At 41.0% G+C, this 21699-nt stretch overlaps 1 protein-coding gene across 1 annotated transcript in view; it reads right to left on the minus strand.

Moving 5' to 3' along the window:
* The window catches only part of WRNIP1 (WRN helicase interacting protein 1), a 36302-nt gene extending 32400 nt beyond the window's left edge, over positions 1-3902 (minus strand). The window contains exon 1 of the mRNA XM_081325933.1: positions 3030-3902. Coding sequence (XP_081182059.1) covers positions 3030-3659 — 630 coding nt within the window. The 5' untranslated portion in view covers positions 3660-3902. The remainder of the gene's footprint in view (positions 1-3029) is intronic.
* Positions 3903-21699: the final 17797 nt, after the last annotated feature.

The raw sequence follows: 21699 nt of genomic DNA on the forward strand, positions 1-21699 counted from the left end.
AACACCCCCACAGCATGCTGCTGCCACCACCATGCTTCACTGTTGGGATGATATTGGGCAGGTGATAAGCAATACCTGGTTTCCTCTAGACATAACGTTTAGAATTGAGGCCAAACAGTTCAATCTTGGTTTCGACAGACCAGAGAATCTTGTTCCTCAGCCTGAGAGTCCCTCAGGTGCTTTCCTGCAAACTCCAAGCAGGCTTTCATGTATTTTGCGTTGAGGAGAAGCTTCTGTCTAGCCACTCTGCCATAAAGTCCAGGTCGGTGGAGGGCTACAGTGGTGGTTGTCCTTCTGGAACTCTTTCCCATCTCCATACAGGATCTCTGAAGCTCAGTCAGAGTGACCATCAGGTTCTTGGTCATCTCTCTTACTAAGGCCCTTCTCTGATTGCTCAGTTTGACTGGGCGACCAGCTCTTGGGAGAGTCCTGGTTGTGCCAAACCTCTTCCATTTGAGAATTATGGAGGCCACTGTGTTCTTAGGAACCTTCAGTGCAGCAGAAATTTTATTGTAGCCTTCCACAGATCTGTGCCTTGCAGGTGGACTGAGCGATTGGGATTTTAGATTTTAAATTTTAGAACGTGTTTTATTGTTTAGGGCTACTTGGTTTAATTTATTTTAATTTTTGTATATTATGTGTTGTATATAGTGTTTTAATTGCCCTGTACACCACCCCGAGTCCTTCGGGAAAGGGGCGGTATATAAATCCAAATAATAAATAAATAAATAAATAAATAAATAAATAAATAAATAAATAAATAAATAAATAATCCTGTCTCTTGAGCTCTGCAGGCAGTTTCTTTGACCTCATGGCTTTTGCCGTGAGGCCTTATATAGAGAGGCGTGTGCCTTTCCAAATCATGTCCAGTCGATTTAATTTATCGCAGGTGGACTCCAATCAAGGTGTAAAGAACATGTCAGCAACGACCTTAAGAAACGGGAGGCACTGGACCTAAATTTCAAGTGTTGTTGCAAAGGGTCTGAATACTTAAGCCAATGTGATATTTCAGTTTTTTCTTTTTAAGAAATTTACAGACATTTCTAAAAGTCTGTTTTCCCTTTGTCGTTATGGGGTACTCAGTGTGGATTAATGAGAGAAAAAATGAATTTCAGCAACTGTAGAATCAGGCTGCAGTATAACAAAACTGACAAAAATGAAGGGGATCTGAATACTTTCTGAATGCACTGTATAACTAGACAACACAATTAAATACACTGTATAGGGAATTATATGAAGGAACACTGAAATTTTTTTTCAATTTGTTGCCACACCGCAGAAGAATTTATCTACGCCAAAGAGTCCAAAAGTCCTCCATGTGTTGCTGATTATAGAATTTTTCATCAGTCACCATGCTACTAGATCTCCTGTGATAAAGGAATCTTTGGGTTAAGCAATCAGCTTCTAACTAAGTGTCCCAATAGATGCCCTTTCTTGCAATTTTCTTCACTCTCAATCAACGAAATGATTAGAAGCTATGGGCATTGGAATCCAATAAGAATCATCACATGACAAACTGTCAGCTCATTTCCTTTTCTCCCATGGAGAAGACTATTCACAATGTAAAGGTAAAGATAAAGGTTCCCCCACACATGCGTGCTAGTCATTTCCAACTCTAGGGGCCGGTGCTCATCTCCGTTTCAAAGCCAAAGAGCCAGCGCTTGTCCGAGGATGTCTCCGTGGTCATGTGGCCGGCATGAGTAGACGCCAAAGGCGCACGGAACGCTGTTACCTTCCCACCGTAGTGGTTCCTATTTTTCTACTTGCATTTTTACGTGCTTTCAAACTGCTAGGTTGGCAGAAGCTGGGACAAGTAACAGGTGCTCACAATGTAGACACAGCTTAATTCTGCCACAAAGTAGAAATACAATTTAGGATCCAGAAAGTTATAAATACACTCCTAGAAGGTATCTCCTCCCACATCTTTACCATCCAATCCAATGGGGCTTAAAAGGCTTTGAGGAATGCAGTTTGCAGACGTTTTCCCCCTAGTCACCTGGAAGGATGCTTTATCTTAAACAGAAGCAACAACTGAAGCTGGACAGACCCTTTTCCTGAGACCCGTTGCCAACTGATGCTAAGCATGTGGGATGAGATGACATTCTCTGCATGGCCTTTGATAGGCTGAAGCATTTACTCCTAAGGCTGCAGGTCCTTTAACATTGGACCACAACAATAAAAAAAAAAGTCCCTCTGGCCAGCCCCTGCTGCCTTTCAGCCTACTTGTGGTCCTCAAGTAAGCAAGCTTTAGGACCACAAGCTATGCCGAGTTTAGCCAGAATCAGAATAGAGCTGGAAGGGACCCTGGAGGTCTTCTAGTCCAGCTCCTCGCTTTAAGGAGGACACCCTATACAATTTCAAAGAGGTGGCTCGTCTGCCCAGTCTTTTCTTTAAAGGTAAAGGTAAAGGTTCCCCCGCACGTGCTAGTCGTTTCCAACTCTAGGGGCCGGTGCTCATCTCCCTTTCCAAGCCGAAGAGCCAGCGCTTGTCCGAGGACGTCTCCGTGGTCATGTGGCCGGCATGACTAGACGCCAAAGGCGCACGGAGCGCTGTTACCTTCCCACCTCAGTGGTCCCTATTTTTCTACTTGCATTTTGACGTGCTTTCGAACTGCTAGGTTGGCAGAAGCTGGGACGAGTAACAGGCGCTCACTCTGTTACGCGGCACCCGGGATTCGACCCGCCAAACTGCCGACCTCCTGATCAACAAGCTCAGCGTCCTAACCCACTAAGCCACCGCGTCTTTTCTTTAAAAACCTCCAATTGTGAAGCACTTACAACTTCTGAAGGCAAGCTGTTCCACTAGTGCAGGGGTCGGCATCCTCGGCTCTTTTATGACTCATGGACTTCAACTCCCAGAATTCCTGAGCCAGCCAAGCTGGCTCAGGAATTCTGGGAGTTGAAGTCCACGAGTCATAAAAGAGCCGAGGTTGCCTACCCCTGCACTAGTTCATTGTCCTGAATTGTCCCAGGCAAGGAAGTTCGGGAAGAAAACAGGGTAGACAAAGGACTTAACTACGTACCACTCACCTTTCCACAGCCTGGGGGTCCCCAGAGAATGAGCGAGGGGATTTCGTGAGCCTCCATCAAGGACCGCAAGAGCGTCTCTTTCCCCAACACCTGGTTCTGCCCCACATAATCTCCCAGATGGCTCGGCCGCAGCTTATCGGCCAGAGGTTTCCCTTCCAGTTTTTGGGCCAGGCTTTCTCCCCGCAACAGCGGCTCCAAGGCATCCGACGCTCGCTCCGGATTCTCCACTCGCCGCTCTCCCACTTTTCCCGGATTTGGAGAGGTAGCAGCGCCCCGGAGCGCCCCCATTTGGGCTCCTCCGGAGTTTCTGCCTCTGTGAAAAAGGGAAAACACCGGGGGAGAACCGAGGTCACTCCCCGGCTCCTCGTCTTTATTTCTCCGTTCCGGAGATTGGGAGAGCCGCATTTTCTTCGAGGAAGGCTGCTGGGCCAGAGCGGGGAGCCCCACTCTTGCTGCGGGCTTTGGGGCGCTGTGGCTCCTGCCTCCCACCTCTCCGCTGGACAAGTCTTCCCCTTCGCCCTGCAGCTGCAAACAGCTATCCAGATGTGAGTTGATGCGCGCAGCTGGAAGTTCCTCCAGGCAAACCGGGCAGCTCACCAGCGGCTCTTCCTGCGTAATACCTCCTTCCATTGCCCGGCAAGAGGAGGAAAGGCAGGATAGTGGGGACCCCCTAAATCGACACTAATCGGTGGCTTCTTCCTCTTGGGGGAAGCGTCTCCTTTGATCAATCCCTTCTAGAACCTTCCCGACCAAAAAAAATAAAATAAAAATAAAAGCAGAAGCACCGGCAAGGAAAAGGAAAAGTTTGCCACAATAACCACGACATGCTCCAGAAGGAAGAACAGCAAAGTCGCCGCCTCCTTCTTCGGCGGGCAGCTTACAGACCCAGAGGCTTTCGGGAGTTGTAGTTCTTCCGTCCGGCTACAAAAATGCCTTAAGACTTAATTTTCTATATGCGGCATATTTAATTCTCTCTCTCTCTCTCTCTCTCTCTCTCTCTCTCTCTCTCTCTCTCTCTCTCTCTCTCTCTCTCTCTCTCTCTCTCTCTCTCTCTCTCTCTCTTGCTCGAACTTTAGAAAGACGCGTGAATATTTTTTTTAAAAACTTGTATATTTCGAGGATAGAAACGCGATCGCTTGTGTGCGATTTTAGCAAGAGTTTTTCCAGTGAAATCAATTGCTGATAGGGAGGAACGTTTTAGGCACACTCAGACAAACAGACAGACAAAAGTGGAGGAATTGGCTGCCAAGGCGATCTGCTATTTTAGAACTGTTGAAACTTGGCGATTTTAAGCTGTGTGAACTTCACCTCCCAGAAACGCCAGCTGCCCATGTTTCAAGTTGCCAAACATGAGAAACGTGGAGAGGAAAACAGCGACTTCTATTTCACCTATTTCAGGAGTCATGACGGGACAGCAAATTATTTCCTGAGTTGTTTTATATACAATTAAAAAAAAATCTTTAGCAGGCGCAATGTAAAAAAAATGGGATTGGCTGCAATTTTAAGATTATGGTCAAATCTTAAATTGGAGTTGGCACAGCTGTAAAATTGCGTTAAAAAAAAAGCAAATGCAATTTTCCCCTGCTTCTAAGTCATGAGAAAAGATATATCTGTATTGTTCTTCACTGATGCATCTCAATGCATGATCAGTTCTGGTGCCAAATGTCAGAAAGGATATAATTAAACAGGCAATGAAGATGATTAGAAAATTTGAAAATTCAAGAGTTGAGTAGTTTTTACTTGAGAAGAATAAGAGGGAATATATCATGAAATATAAAAATGAGGCGGCGGGGCTTGGTGCTCTGTGAGCGTCTTCTTGCAGATTTTTCATTACTCAAATTAGGTAACATCCTCAGTGTTAGTAAGGAATGGGGTTTGCTGTCAGTTTATACTTGGTACTGTTTACTTCTTGATAGTTGAGGTTGATCTTGGTGTTAATATAGGCTCATCTTGGTATTGATCGCTGGTGGGGAGGTCTTTTAGTCTTTTTGTTCCCTTTTTGGCTTGTTGATTGTCTTTTTTGCACACTATGTAGGTGTTGTTTATGTCTATGTGTCTATTGATGCCAATTTGTAGAGTGCCAAGCTTCTAGGAATTCTCTAGATTTTGAACTTGGCTTGGCCTAACATGGTCACAGCTTCCCAGTCAAAACGATGGTTAAGCCTATCCATATGTTGAGAAATTCCGAAGTTTTCATCACGTCGTTTGACTGTTGGCGTCAACGGATGTGTTCTGCTACTAAAGTGGGCTAAGATTTTTTTCTCTCTGTTATTCTAGAGCAGGGGTGTCAAACTGCCAGCCTGTGGGCCGGATGCGTCATGCCGAAACCGTGCCTACCCCATTGCCGGCAATGGCAAAAAAGTTGCGATACGTCACGACACATCACGTGATGTTAAGAGTTTGACACTCCTGTTCTAGAGGGTAGGACTTGATTAAGAGACTCCAGAAGAGTAGACAAGGACATGTCCATTACTGCCTTTAGAAACCACCCTTTGGGTTGTCAAAGGCTTGAAGATATTACTGCATTTTATTTGTGTTTTATAAAGAATAAGAGTTATGGAATGTAAAACATAATTTACATATAAATAATAATGTATATATAAATTTCATAATTTATACGAACAAGTTAAATGTATTCATGTATCATATTAGTAACCACATATTTTTTCTTAACCATTATATAGTATCTACCATTCATTCATGAGAAATGCCGTGAAAAGTGCTTAGCTGGAGCAGTGAAGAAATAATAGCTTTGCCTAAATAGATGTTGCAGATAGATTCTTCTTCTGGTTGCTCTCTAAAGTAAAGAGCTGATACCCATTGTAGTGTGGTGATTAGGAGGCTGGTATAGAAATCTATGGAGACTTTAATGCCAGTTGACAGGGTTAGCTGTGCTGTTGCTTTAGCCACCTGTTTATTAGACCTAGCCTTATCCTGGGTTATGAAAGCAGTCACAGTGGTAATCTGTGACTGGGTCCATACTGTGGTGACACCCTCTTGGAGGGAGGGGTTGATAACTTTTGCCTGGATGATGGAAATAGTGCAGCTTCTCCTGAGGCTGTCCTTGGACCAAGCACTTTTAGATAATATAGTTATCCATGTGATGAACCATGATAATACAAAATGAAGAAGCTATAGAAGATTAAGAAACTAAAGTGCTCAGGGACTTTAGGATTCAAACAAACAAGCACTTGCCTCATAGTACCTCAGACTTAAATGCTGTCGATATGAAAAAGTCTGGATAGTGGACATGGCAGTAATTGGAAAGCAGAACACAAGAGAAAAACTGGGGGGGGGACACAAAATACAAAGCTACACAAATAGAATTAAAATGACTGGGGCCAAAGAAAGCAAAGTTAGTACCAATAGTAATAGGTTTGTTGGATGCAATCCCAAAACATCTGGATCACCACTCAAACTCCATTGACACTGACAAAAATCACCCTCAGTCGATTGCAAAGAGCAGCTTTACTAGGAACAGCTTACATCCTGCATGGATACCTTTACCAACAAGAAAGAACAACATATGTCTATTCCAGGTCCTTGAGAAGTGCTTGTTAAGTGGATAAAAATGCCAAATCCATTCTAAGTTTCTTGGTGATTGTGCAACCAACCATACAATTTATTAAATGTACCGTATATACTGCCTGACTCCCAGCTCCCAGCAAATCTGGGCAGTTGTTTATTATTAAAATAGTTGGAGTTCAACATGCAATCTTTCAAAATCCACGTTTCTTGTCTATTCCACAAAGAATCCTTTATTCCAGATATTTTGGTTCTCTTCCGTATTTAGCTATGGATCCATCTTAGAGGACCTTGGCCAATTTTATTTTTTCTTCACTTTGCCTTCTTTACTGTAATCTGCCAGCTGAATGAATGAATATGGATATGGATATTTCTAAATATTTCTGAATTGTTCCTCATGGCACACTATCTTGAGAAAGATGGGATAGTTTCAAGGACTTAGCAGTTAATGAAAACATTCAATAACCACACTACCTAATCTAACGGGTTAAGGAGAAAGGAATGGAGGGAGTAAGAGAAGGTAAATAAAAGCATCGTTGTTTATTTTTAGGATGCTTCCAGCCTCTTGAACCAATTTACAAAATGTAAATTGTGCAATCAAAACAATACATTCAAAACAATATAGAAACCATGCGCAGGTTGTTTTTTTTTTGAAAAAAGAAGAGAATAAAACCAGAAACAGAACACATTCAGGCTTTTATGAAGTGAAGGATTTTCAATAAATATCTAAAAGATGTGACAGTAACAAATTTCACCGGGGAGAGTATTCTGTGGGTCCATTGGACAACTCTCCCAATGATTTCTGTAATCAACCAGTACTGTAAAGATTGATATGTCAGATACTATAATCCCAAGATTGTTTAAGACTTTTATTTCATAAGTAAAACTCTGAACCTGGCTTGTTAGGTAATTGGTAGACAGTCCTACTGGTTCAATGGAAGTGTATCATATAATTTAATTTATTATCATTTCTATAGGTGGTAGATGCCCCATTTGGTACCCTGGATATTAGATCAGGCAGCAGCTGTTTTTTTGAAGTTTGGGGAAAAATGCTCAAAATTTCCAACTTCTATTTGTTTTCCTTTTTACAGACAATAAACAAGAGAAATTGTGGGAGATGTTTCTACACTGATTTGTGAAACTACAATGAATAAACATATAACTGAATACCACCCAGAGTTCTATCAATTTAACCAGCTACACAACACGAACACCCAATATTATAACAGTGGAGAGGACGAAATGACGTTTTTTCGTAATTTGGAAACAGTGAAAAGTATTACAATGGATAATGAGGTATGTGTTTGTTTCTCTGTGTATTATTGCTAATTATGTACTGTATTCATTGTCCAAACTGTGACTCTGGAGCCGATGTATTCTTCACAGCTATTTTGGGAAACAGGGCAACAGACTGAGTTTTGTTTGCTCAGAATTGGCAGGATTTTTTCTAAGTTTATTTAAGGGATAAATAAATACAGTTTAGAATCTTGTTGCAAGCCGCCTCACCCCAATAATAACTTAAGAGTTGTTCTGATCAGGTTTATTTCTATACTGATACTGTACCTCATTGAGTAGTTTCCAGTAGCATAGCCTTAGAGATGGGGAGGGAAAGGTATTTATATGTTTGCTTCTCTCATTTGCAGTACAGAGTTGCTTCAATGGAAGTGCCCCATGAAGGTGCCTCCATTAACGATGAGCAACTAATGATTCAGCAATGACATTATATGAAAAACGTTGCTTCTTTTTAAACGCATACATCATCAAATCCTTTTTTCACTTGCTTACACAATCATTGTTTCATTTGACATAAAGGATTTCTTTTCTTTTGTTTCTGACTTCTTAAGTTTTCCTCCCTTCTTCCTCTAGCTACCTGTCAGGTACATCTCTCATTTTTTTCCCCCTCTGCCTTTTTTTGCACTGCAGCCCTTCAGCTGCTTAGCTCTCATACATTAATTAACCAGACTGAAAAAATCCTTTTCCAGGTTTCATCCTCTTCTTTCACTTTGGCCACAAAGATGGCCAGGTTGTTCTATTTTCACCGCAACGAACAGGTTTCCTGATTGGTAGATTTCCCTGCTTCCCCTTCATCTCCCACCTAGACCAGGAAAACAAGCACCAATTCCTTTCCTTCCTGTGGGCATGTCTTTTGAGGACTGGTATGGACACCCCCACCCCTCCCACCCCCAAATCAACCAATAACAGTGTTACTTGGACTAGAAGGGAAAATTGGGCAGAACTGCACAAAGAAATTAGCGGCATTTTGCTATTTCTCTGACAATGGGAGAAAACCCCACAAAAGTCCAGGCTTTCATGACAGACAGCCCAAAAGCCTACTATGAAATAGCTTTTGAAGGCAGAGAATGGAGATGGGAGTAGCACATTAGAAGAACATGCACCAGCCAATTGAAATGGAGACATTTACATAAAATGGAATGAAGCATTTTAGGCCAGGGGTCTGCAACCCACGGTCCATGGACCAGCGCCAGTTTGTGGCATGCCAGAAAGCAGACCGCACAAACAAATGAAGCTCCATCCTTGGGATGCACACAAAACACACAAAACCATGTCCCCTCCAGTCCATGGAAAAATCTTTCTCCACGGAACTGGTCCCTGATGCCCAAAAGGTTGGGGCCTGCTGTTTTAAGCTATCCAGGTAGAGACTGTCTTCCTTACATCCTGAGGGAAGAGGGGTGACCATAATGTTATTCATTCATGCCTTCCCAAAATAAGTAGGTAATCTATCTTTACTGTGACACAACTCACCCTCCGGGTGAGATTCAAGGTGCTGGTGATGACCTATAAAGCCCTAAATGGCTTGGGTCCTGGATATTTGAGGGAGCACCTGCTGCCGGCATCAAGCTCCCTTCGTCCTGTGCACTCCCACAGGGAGGGTCTTCTCAGGGTACCGCCGGTAAGAGATTGCCGGCGGACAATACCCAGGGGGAGGGCCTTCTCTGTGGGTGCACCGGCCCTTTGGAACCAGCTACCTGTAGAACTTAGGACTGCCCCTGACCTCCGTTCATTCCGCCGGGACCTGAAGACCTGGCTCTTTGAGCTTTCTGGCCTGGACTGAGGGTATTAATTGGGGTTTTAACTAGGTTTTTTTTATATTCAAGGTTTAATATAATCATTTTAATTGTTTTAACTTTTGTAATTGTAGTATTGTTTCTTTTAAAAAACCTTGTGAACCGCCCTGAGTCCTACGGGAGAAGGGCGGTATATAAGTCTAATAAACTAAACTAAACTAAGTGCAAATCAAACCTCACTCTCCTTTGTCTCTCTCGATTCTTATGGTTTTTTGCTAGTTTGCTTATAAGAAAGCAGTCAGCTAGTTCTTTATTTATAGTGCACCAAAGCAGCAAACCACCATTTTATAACAGCAGATGAGGCTATCATGCACATACACCTCCAGGGTCCTAAAAGAGAGGTATGTTACAGAACTGCAATACTATAAAGCTCTAGGTCGGGGGTAGGCAACTTTGGCTCTTTTATGACTCATGGACTTCAACTCCCAGAATTCCTGAGTCAGGAATTCTGGGAGTTGAAGTCCATGAGTCATAAAAGAGCCAAGGTTGCCTACCCCTGCTCTAGGTCAAGGAAACTCCCCAAAATCATGGCAGAATGAAGAACTGAGCTAGGGCTGTCTCTGCTTGACAGGCTTACCACATTGGCTGTCCATTGGGAAAAGTTGTAAATCCAGCAGCAGCCACTTCTGTAAGTGGTCTTTCCTGAAGAAGTAACCGAGGGCAGACAAGGGTATTCTTTTCAGCTATTCCATTTGCCAACTAGATCTGTTGCAATACTTATGTGCTCCTTACTTAATCCTGTTGACTCTGAGCTCATGTCTTTGGGAGGTGATGCAGGAGGAATTAATGTTTGGTTTAATATTTCTCACAGGGTCTAAGTTAGAGCTTTGAGAAGCTGTTTATTGATCCCTAAGGGTGCATTCTGCTGAGGCTTTTGCGAAACCTCTGTACCTAGGGCGCTTTATGGGGAGTCCAGACATTTCTATCATCTCCCACTTGTAACCCTCTGAGCTTTTTCTGCCTCTTTTTTTTCCATCCATTGCCTTTTTGAAGAACAAAAAGCTGCAAAATCCACTGAAGCTGCAATAAGGCATTTGATTGTTAGAGGAGGTGTGCGTATCAAGGAGACTGTTTTATGGCGTTATGATTTCACATACTGTAGGTTGTAAACTGCCAGGAGTCTGGTATAGAAATTCTGTAACTAAGTAAGTAATCCCAAATTCCATACAACTGGTTTCTACATAATAAAATAAAATATATAATCCCATTAAATTATAAGTTTGAAAATATTGCCTTACAGACAAGTTGCTCAGGGAGAGCATCCAGTTACATCCAGTTGTGGAAGTGGTCTCATTTTGAGACACAAGGCGATGACTGCTTTTATATGCTCTTATTCCTGTTCATAGGGTGAATAGGGTAAGATGGATGGGAAAAAAATCTAACAGGGATGTTGAAAATTTAACTTTTTGGTCAGATTTTTAATGCTTATAGTTTAATGGTGTTATGGCATGCTGTTTTTACTGATGTTATTTTAATTGTTGATTGGGAGCCACCCAGAGTTCAGCATAAGATGTTTGACATAAATAAATAAATTCCATGATTGTAGTGCTTATCTGTTTTTAAGCCCAAAGACTGCTATTAAAAAGTATTCTAAAAGGATCTTAATACACCTAGAAAATTTTTGGTGTTCCTCACTGAGCTAGAAAACAACAAATTATATTCTGAATAATAAACCTTTTTCTGGCATCTCTTCTTTTCTAAACCTAATTCAAACTGATGGTCATTGTGACTTACAAAGAGGCCAGAGTTTTAGGCAGATATTTTATTGAACAGGATTAACCAGACCAGAGGATCCCCATAAATAGTTACAGCTGTCTTATCACAATAGAAGTAAAAGAAGTAATTCATGTCTATTATCTACAAGGCTTGTTATTTCAAGAATACTATGCCCTGGACCTATAATTATGACTGTGTCCTTAGTTGTTAATCTAAATGACTTAGAACCAATACTCTGTTGAAAGACTGATCTTTTCAGTTTGGGCATCATTGGAAGGAATGGAGGCATCTCATTATATTTTATTCTATTCTGCTTGATTAAAATTGTTTTGGCTTGCCAACCCACGTTGATGATATGGACTTTAAATAAATAAGAAACTGCAAGATAAATGTCTCTTGAACATTCATAGGCAGTAGCTTATAGTATAACCACTTGTAAGGGACTGAGAAAATGATTCTGTTTCTGTGATATACTATAAGCTGTGTATAGAGAGATCCCTAATTCAACATTTAATGTAAATTATCTTTGATATCAAGGTTACTAGATCAAAACACAATTGTAGTAGGTCGAATGAGAACTGCCAAATTTAATTGAAAATTTATCCAATAAGGTAAGAGAAGAAACATCATCAGCCTTATAGATGTTTATTAAATCCTAATGCTTATTCCATGGTATTACTTGATTATAAGTTTCATAACTGTCCTTGAGCTACTTCTTTTTGAATTTCTTTGCATCTGATTTTCTTCCCCTTCTGTGTGGGCTTAACCAGCTGCTTTGTGCTTATCACTGAGTCTAGAGAAATATGGAAATACCCTTGAAGAAGATATGTGATAGCCACTGGGAAAACATGATCTTAGTCCTGAAATACAGGAAAGGGTGAGGAAGAAACTCAAGATAGCTCCAGGTTAACTATCTTTAGTTTGAGAGAGGGGGAAAGAAATGCTATTAGGCTTTCAAGATTCCGTTATTATAACCTACATCAATAAAATAGAGTTTTAGTATTTCTTTCCTGACCTGATCTACCGTGAAGGACTGAAAGAAGGCCATCACACAGCTTGCTTGATCGGGTCAGTGAATAACAGCATAAATACATTGAAGGGATGCAAGTCTACTAGTTTGAGCCATAAAGGACTCTCCAAATGTGACTGCTCTCTTTTTCCATTTCCCATTCGCCCTCAGTTGCTGCAACCAGGGGAATGACTTGATACCAGACCCCTGTCCCCATGGAGAGGCTTCTTTTGACAACTAAGCCTTTGGAGCAAAAGGGTTTTACTTACATACATAGGACTTCCTTTTGGCCCTCCTTGGTGTTAAGTCTGCCACTAGTGCTCACAGCATTTGAAAACTTAACCAAAGGGAGTTCAAGAAAATCAAGAGGCTTTAGTAATACCATAGCTAATATCCACCTGTTGTCAGTGCAATACGCTTTGTATTTTCGTGTTTTCAGCCCAAATATTAGATGCTAAGCTTTTTCCATGAAATTATTGTGCAGGTAGCCCCAACCTTATGAGGGATGGTAATTTCCATCGCTAAGGCTTACCACACCACAATGGCAATGGCAGTCCCTGCAGTCTCAATTGCCATTAACCAAACCTCACAGAGGGTTGTTAGGTGAAACCATTTCCTGACAGCTTTCCACACAACCAAATCAGCAGGAAAATTACAAGTCCCAGTTCGCTACAAGCAGGTTGGTAGGCAGGCTGATGCTGGGTGGGACAGGGCATAAGGCAGGTGTGGTGAGGCTCAGGAAATTTGCATGGGAGATGGATGAGGGTGCACCAACTTGTTACTTGCATTTTACAACGGTTTTGCTGAAAGCCAGCTCTTGCTTCTGGTTTTTGGCACAATTGCACCCATAGCAATCCATTTGTTGGCTTTAACTGTCATGGCATTCATTTTAGAACGGCTACATTTACTTTGCCTCTGCTGCATTTGCTTAACGACCATCTCGAAAAATGTAAAATTGGGTTGGTCATGTTACTTGTTTTACAACCATCATCACAAATGAACATAATGGGCGGGCTCCATTATGGTTGTCTGTCGAGGTCTACCTGTATTGTTTATCAGATAGTAAGGTAAAGGTAAAGGTTCCCCCACACATACGTACTAGTCGTTTCCGACTCTAGGGGCCGGTGCTCATCTCCGTTTCAAAGCCGAAGAGCCAGCGCTTGTCCGAGGACGTCTCCATGGTCATGTGGCCGGCATGACTAGATGCCAAAGGCGCACGGAACGCTGTTACCTTCCCACCATAGTGGTCCCTATTTTTCTACTTGCATTTTTACGTGCTTTCGAACTGCTAGGTTGGCAGAAGCTGGGACAAGTAACAGGCGCTCACTCTGTTACGCGGCACTCGGGATTCGACCCGCCAAACTGCCAACCTTCTGATCGACAAGCTCAGCGTCCTAACCCACTGAGCCACCGCGTCCCTTATGTTTATCAGATAGGGCTTCTCAAATGATAAAACTTGGCTCCAGCCTAAGACTAATCTTGACAAGTTTACATTTGATTGCTTGTCAGCCCAATGCTATTAATTGGCCTCCTGGTTAATGACATTTTTAATAACTTAAAACAATGTGAAAGGTAGCATGGATGCATTTTTATTTAGCTAATGAAAATGTGCTGGAAAGAGGATTCACACAACGGCCCCAGCATCTGTGCTTGTCTGTCAAAATAAAGATATGTTCCTTGCATTTCTTGAGGCTTGGCATCCGTTTCCTGTTACATATCATGCTTGCTATGTGTTAGCCACTTGTTTGCTGAATAAAAATAAGATGCAGGAATTTGTTAATTAGTCCCATCAGAGCAGGATCTCTGATTACACAAGCACTTTATTATGTTTTGTTATGTGAAGGAATTAAATTAGGTTATTTCAACTTTTAGAAATGTTTTTCCTGAGACTGGCATCCTAAAAATATTAATTGAGCTGGATAAATGTATGTGATGAGAAACGAGGTGAGTTTTTCATATAGCTTTTACCGCCGAAGTTGTGGTAGTTGAAATTAAGTCACGGGGAGAAAGTCAGTGATTTGTAGCTTTTTCAGATTTATCAAGCGCTAGATAACTTGTGATCTGTTCGGTCATTGTTTCAGAGGTATTTTCTCACCTAAACAGAGAAATAGAATGACTACGGAAGGGCAAAAAGTCAGTGGGAGCAGAATCTTAGCCTTTCCTTCCTTCCTTCCTTCCTTCCTTCCTTCCTTCCTTCCTTCCTTCCTTCCTTCCTTCCTTCCTTCTTTCCTTCCTTCCTTCCTTCCTTCCTCCCTCCCTCCCTCCCTCCCTCCCTCCCTCCCTCCCTCCCTCCCTTCTTTCATTCCTTCCCTTTCCCTTAGGCAAGAAAGTGGTTCTCTCCCTCCTTCATTTCTTCCTTTTCCTCTCTCCCATTCTCCCTCCCCTTTTTTTGGAAAAAAAGAACCAAGCAGGCATCGGTTGATCTCCCGCCGCCCCCGCCCGCCACCGTCCATCACCCCAGTCTTTGCAGAAACAGTGGATTCGGTTGGATAAATGCCCATAATTGCAAAGCAATATCAATGTATTATAGCTAGATTAGATAGGACCCCAGAGCAGGGTATATTTAGAAGCTTCATTAATCTATAAAAACTCTAATGAGAAATAAAGTATAGGAAATCAGAAACTACTAATAGCCAATTTCATTCGACACATCTCCCATTCCCTTTCTGAATACAGCCATCAAGCATTTAATACCAGATGTCTTCTTGCCGTGGACCTGACAAGTCAAAATATTAAGATTACAGTGACCTCCAGTGGTGAAAAAATATGGAAAATGATCTACCATTCCTTAAAGCTCTCCCCTGAATAATAAAAACCTTTTTTTTGGTCCTTCTTCATTGAAAATCCTCACAGTTACAATGATAAGTAGATAAATCTCCCATTGTAGGTTTGGGAACCATAAAGCTATCAGCTCTATAAAGACTTTCTCAGAATGTACACCATCCATTTTGTTAAGTGCATAGTGCTTCCAGTCCAGCATCACACCAGGACAATGTGGAAAACGTAAATGATAGCTGCTATTCATTAAAGAATAATGATGCCATTAGGCTGACCTCCATGTGTCTGCCTCTAAGCTATTTTTCCCCCCCCAACAATTTCAGGGAAGTAGTAGCCATTGTCTTCTGGAAGACCTTTTTCAACTTCCAAATCTAACCCTCTCCCTTGGACTTCCTGCGATTCCCTGTAAGGAATGTGGGAAAATTGCATTTCAAGAGATTCAGACTCTGGAAAAAGTTAAAGGGAAATGGGTTGGCAAAGCAATCCAAGTAAGAGGAGAAGACCATTTGTGCCAAGGAGGAAAATTAAAAGCAAAGAAATCAACAAGGAGAAAAGGTTTCCTCTTTCAGATGGATTTTAAAAGAGGTCAGGGCAGTCTCCATTTTACCCTTCTCTTTTGACATTTGTTTTCTCTTTTCTGTGAGTAGCTGAAAGCTAAGTAAGAGCAAAACTCCACTTAGCAACCTCAGTGCTGAAGGAAGTAGTTTCAAAATAGAGAGTATTTTTTTTAGGGACTGAGAACTGGGCAGGATAAGTTTGTTGGGCTTGATTGAGCCTGAGGGAGCTAGAGGGAGCATCTGACTGAGACCAGCCACCTCAAAAAGCACTTGTTTATTCCTTCTCCCCTTTGCTTTTCCTTTCCATTTTTCTTCTAGGTTTTTGAGGTGGCTATATTTATAGTTCTTCATTGGTACCCATTCTGGGAGAGGGGCTTAACTTTAAAGACAGGCTTCTGCCTCAGGTTGGGTTACTTAAGGATGAATTGCTTTCCCCTTCCCCTTCTTAGTGAAACAAGCTGCAGAAAAAGATTTCTGTGAAGTAAACTGTTTGGTGGTAGAACACCCAGTTGTCTTATTCTGGGAGTTGCAGGCAGGGCACCATTTAGTAGCGGGAGGAATATTTGAAGATTTCTCATGGAAGCTGCAGAATCCAAGGCAGGCATGAGGGTTGCGTGTGTGTGCGTGTGTGCGCGCGCACACCCATTACAGCCTTCTATCCAAATAGGGCAAACCCTACTTAGATTCCGAGATCAGTCCATATTCTCTGTGTTCCTGCAATGTACGCTGTGTTCCTGCAATGTACGCTGATGAAGAGATGAGACAAAGGGCACTTTGCAGGAAAACATCCAGTACTAGAGCTGGGTGTGATGGCAAATTGTAGTGACTATGACAATCAAAGCCAATCAAAACCGCCTTTCAACTTTTATTTTTTATTTATTTTTTTATTTTAAATCCATTTATATCCCGCCCTTCTCCGAAGACTCAGGGCGGCTTACAAGCTTAGCAGTAGCCTTTTGCCATTATCTGCACACTGAAGATTGTGCATGTTCTTGGGGCACATCTTTTAGGGTTTAGGGAGAATTGGGGAGAAATAGTTCTGCCAAGTTTAAGGGACAAGAAATTTTAGTCAGTTCATGTGAATGGACTACAACAATTTCGTTCTGGTCTCAGTTCTCCAACTAATTTAATCTAGGCTTTTCCCTTTGACACACCTATTTATTTATTATTATATTTTTTAAAAGGTAAAGGTAAAGGTTCCCCCGCACATGTGTGCTAGTCGTTTCCGACTCTAGGGGCCGGTGCTCATCTCCGTTTCATAGCCGAAGAGCCAGCGCTTGTCCAAGGACGTCTCCGTGGTCATGTGGCCGGCATGACTAGATGCCAAAGGCGCACGGAACACTGTTACCTTCCCATCGTAGTGGTCCCTATTTTTCTACTTGCATTTTGACGTGCTTTCGAACTGCTAGGTTGGCAGAAGCTGGGACAAGTAACAGGCGCTCACTCTGCTACGCGGCACTCGGGATTCGACCCGCCAAACTGCCGACCTTCCGATTGACAAGTTCAGCGTCCTAACCCACTGAACCACCGCGTCCCTTCATTTTTTTATCTCACCTTTATTTTTGGTCAGCTTAAGGCAATGCACATAACTAATGTTCCTGCTTCCTATTTTCCCCACAAGCTTAAATGAGAGAAAGCGAATGCTGCAAAATCATCCAGCCCTTTAGCTTTCATGCTTAAAGGAAGTAGAAATCTCCTGATTTCTCATCCAGCACCTTGACCATTACACCAACTAGCTTTCAGTAGCTTGCATAATATAATGTGGATGGCGCACATGATTGTCAGTAATCCTGGGATAATTTCTGAGTCTTTATTTCGATGTCATATTAGTTCTCTTTTTCTTTATGTATTGCTAATTGCTACATCAGCTTCGGATAATAAACATAGTAATTCAATGCATTTAGACTAGTGTTTCTCAAACGTGGCAACCTTAAGATGAACCTTAGATTTCTAGACAATCTATGTTTTCCCAACCTTATTTGTTAGTTAATATTTATGTAAATACAGGGACGCGGTGGCTCAGTGGGTTAGGACGCTGAGCTTGTCGATCGGAAGGTCGGCAGTTTGGCGGGTCGAATCCCGAGTGCCGCGTAACAGAGTGAGCGCCTGTTACTCGTCCCAGCTTCTGCCAACCTAGCAGTTCGAAAGCATGTAAAAATGCAAGTAGAAAAATAGGGACCACTACGGTGGGAAGGTAACAGCGTTCCGGGCGCCTTTGGCGTCTAGTCATGCCGGCCACATGACCACGGAGACGTCCTCGGACAAGTGCTGGCTCTTTGGCTTTGAAACGGAGATGAGCACCGGCCCCTAGAGTCGGAAACGACTAGCACGCATGTGCGGGGGAAACTTTACCTTTACGTTTACCTATTTATGTAAATATTTAGAAATATGCTTTTATATTTGCATGAAACAGAAAAGTTTCACAATCAATTTATAAAAATAGGGATATCCCAGTTTTCTTTGGCTAAGTACAAAACACCAGTTAAATTTCTCGTTAAATTACCTTTAGCAGTTCCCAGAGATCATACCCTTATATTAATGAAGAAGACAGCTTTGATGTCCAATTAAACACTTTGGGGAGGCATCTAGAAATAGCCCATCTGTTTTTTTAGAACTGCAAAGCAGAGAAGACGTGACTTCACAAGTGCCAAGTGAAAAAGGTGGTAGGTCCAGCTTTGGATGGGCTAAGCATGTGCTTTTTCCTTGTAAGGGTCTGTGCAGTTGTAACCCAGACATCAGGTTTCATATCCATGTGATAGATAATGGATCTTTGACAAGAAGTTGACAACATTTGTGCATCATGGACATTTAAAAACCTGTAGATGCCAATAGAGCAGCAGGTGTTGTTGAAACGAAAGCCCTAACCAATGACTCAGAAAGTGGGGATGTGTAAAGTCTAGTTAATTTCCACATGGTGGCATTCAGATGAAGTAACTTTTGGATGCTAATCCAGTCTGTGATTTTGACAGTGTTGTTTTCTTTCAAATACAGAAACATAATGCTAAAATATATTAAAAAGAATGTGTAGGGAATTATTTTATATAGTGTTGAAAATCTTATTGTTCAAAAACTATCTCCAAAAGTATGATTTAGGAAAGATTTTATGCAGGACCGGTTTACTGAATATAAGATACTGCTTTTTTTTTAAAAAAAAAGTATTTGTATGGGCTAAGTATAGATTTAGGTCTAAGTATGGTATTTGGGGGCATTTATTATTCCTATTTTCTGTATTTTGGATTATGGCTCGTCTTCATTATATAGTTATATAATAAAAAGTCTACTCCACTGAAGATGTAAATGACAATACTTTGCATCTTGTTGGATGTTTGTACTCTAATTAAGGAAGTTAAAGTAAAGACTCACATTAATCTTGTAGCTCATGAATGAGAAACTGTTGGCATAAATAGCTCATTGCTTTAATTCACTTCTAAAATTCATTTGTTTCAATGAGGCATGTCAACCTAGAATAGAAAATTGGTTTTATTAAAAAAAATTGATATTGAGATGCTTATCGAACAATTCAATAAACTTATTCAACAATTCGATTCAACAGAAAACCCCCGGGTCAGTGATTTAAACTAGATAGCTGACAATGCAAATTTTAAAATATGTATTTTAATATTTTTTACTATGTTTGTATAGATTTAATACATTAATACATTTAATACATTTCAGGGAAATTTACTGAAATCTTATCTTTTTCATTGTTCATTATTTCACAGTGTGACATGAGTGAGGTCTCCCCATGGGAGGGAGAGAGAGAGAGAGAGAGAGAGAGAGAGAGAGAGAGAGAGAGAGAGAGAGAGAGAGAGAGAGAGAGAGAGAGAAAGCTAGAGTAAGAAGAGTTTACTCTTCTTGATAAATGGATTTAATCTTAGGGGAAAAAACAAAGACAATGCAGGTAGTCCTCAGTTTACGACTGCAGTTGAGCCCAAAATTTCTGTTGCTAAGTGAGACATTTGTTAAGGGAATTTTGCCCCATTTTACAACTTTTCTTGCCACAGTTGTTAAGTGAATCACTGCAATTCTTCAGTTAGTAACATAGTTGTTAAGGGGATCTGGCTTCCACATTGGCTTTGCTTGTCAGAAGGTTGCAAAAGGTGATCAAATCAGCCCGGGACACGGCAATCATCATAAATATGAGTCAGTTGCCAAGCATCTGAATTTTGATCACGTCTCTATGGGAATGCTGTGACAGTCGCAAGTGTGAAAAATGGTCACAAGTCACTTTTTTCAGTGCTGTTGTAACTTTGAACAGTCACTAAATGAACTGCTATATGTCAAGGACTACCTGAATTGTGACAGATTGGGGATTGGGCAGGGAGAGCATCCTTACAAATCTTTAAGTAAAGCAAAGCAGATTGAAATTTTCACTTATAAACCTTGAAGAAGGATCCAAATGAAAGGAAGGGAAATACCAACTAAGATGAACAGCTGGAGAAAATATTATTGGAGTATAAACAAAAAAAAATCATTACGGTTGGAACATAATTTAAAACATTAACTGAAAGAAGTACTTACTGTAAGGGTGCCTGAAAAAAATTAAGTACAAATAAATTTCTGTAGTATCTTACAAAGGACACATTTAAAAAACCAGACAAAATGCAAATTTGAAATCTACGTCACACTCTGAGTTTCCCTCTTACTGGCTGTGTGATTTGAAACAGAATCATGTTTAAAAACAGATCTCATACAGATCTTTGGAAAGTGTGTAATCATATCCATTGGAATATGTAGCTATCAAGTCCCACTGTGACATAAATATAACCTGTCCCGTCTTAGAGGTCAGGGAATCAAAATAACTCCTCTACCAGAGCATCCTCGTGTTGTAATTTCACGTGCAACTATTCTTGTGGGCAATAAGGGGATGTCACAGTTCCTATGTTCCCAGTTTTGTGGCATAAACGTGCAATCTCAGCACTTTTTGAAGGAGATGAGCTGAGGAAAACTGAATTTGAGACATTATTTGTGGTATTTTAAGAGAAGGTGATATGTTACTAAAACTGTTTATATTTGTCATGAAAGGAGAAGTCACTATATATATTTCTTTTGTCTTTTTGATCATATACTTTCCTATTTTTCCTTTCTTTTCTGTACTTTCAATTTTTTATTCCTTTTTAGCTTGAATTAGTTTTTATTATTATAATTTATAATATTTAATAAAATTATTAAAAATGGCTTCAACATATGCAGTCTTCCCCCCACTCCTATCTGTTTGGATTATTAATGTTGTATACATGCTGTGAAATGACATAAGACTCAGTAAAATGATTTCTCAAATTCCATCTTTTCAACAACAGTATGTTACATTAAAAAGAGGTAAAGTGCTGGTATCCAGTGATGCTTAGGTCTTTATATTATTGTGCAGAATTACTGGGATACAACAAGGCAGCATTACCCCACTCCAGGTAAGTCTTGAGGGCATCCTGTGGGACCAGCATGATTAATGTGAATCTTATTCCATTCTGGGATGGGAGGAATGTATGGCAAAATGACTATTATTATTATTATTATTATTATTATTATTATTATTATTATTATTATTATTATTATTATTATTATTATCAACAACAACAAACAACAACAACAACAACAACAACAACAACAATAATAATAATAATAATAATAATAATAATAATAATAATAATAATAATAATTTGGAAGGGATCTTGGAGGTCATCTAGTCCAACCCCCTGCTCAGGCAGGAAACCCTATGCCATTTCAGAAAAATGGCTGTCCAGTCCCTTCTTAAAAACTTCCAGTGTTGCAGCATTCACAGCTTCTGGAGGCAGGTTGTTCCACTGGTTAATTGTTCTAACTTTCAGGAAGTTTCTCCTTAGTTCTAGGTTGCTTCTCTCCTTGATTAGTTTCCATCCGTTGCTTCTTATCCTGCCTTCGGGTGCTTTGGATAATAGCTTGACTCCCTCTTCTTTGTGGCAGCCCCTGAGATATTGGAACACTGCTATCATGTCCCCCCTCGTCCTTTATTAAACTAGACA

Source organism: Vipera berus (assembly GCF_964194415.1).
Source record: "Vipera berus genome assembly, chromosome: 3".
NCBI lineage: Eukaryota > Metazoa > Chordata > Lepidosauria > Squamata > Viperidae > Vipera > Vipera berus.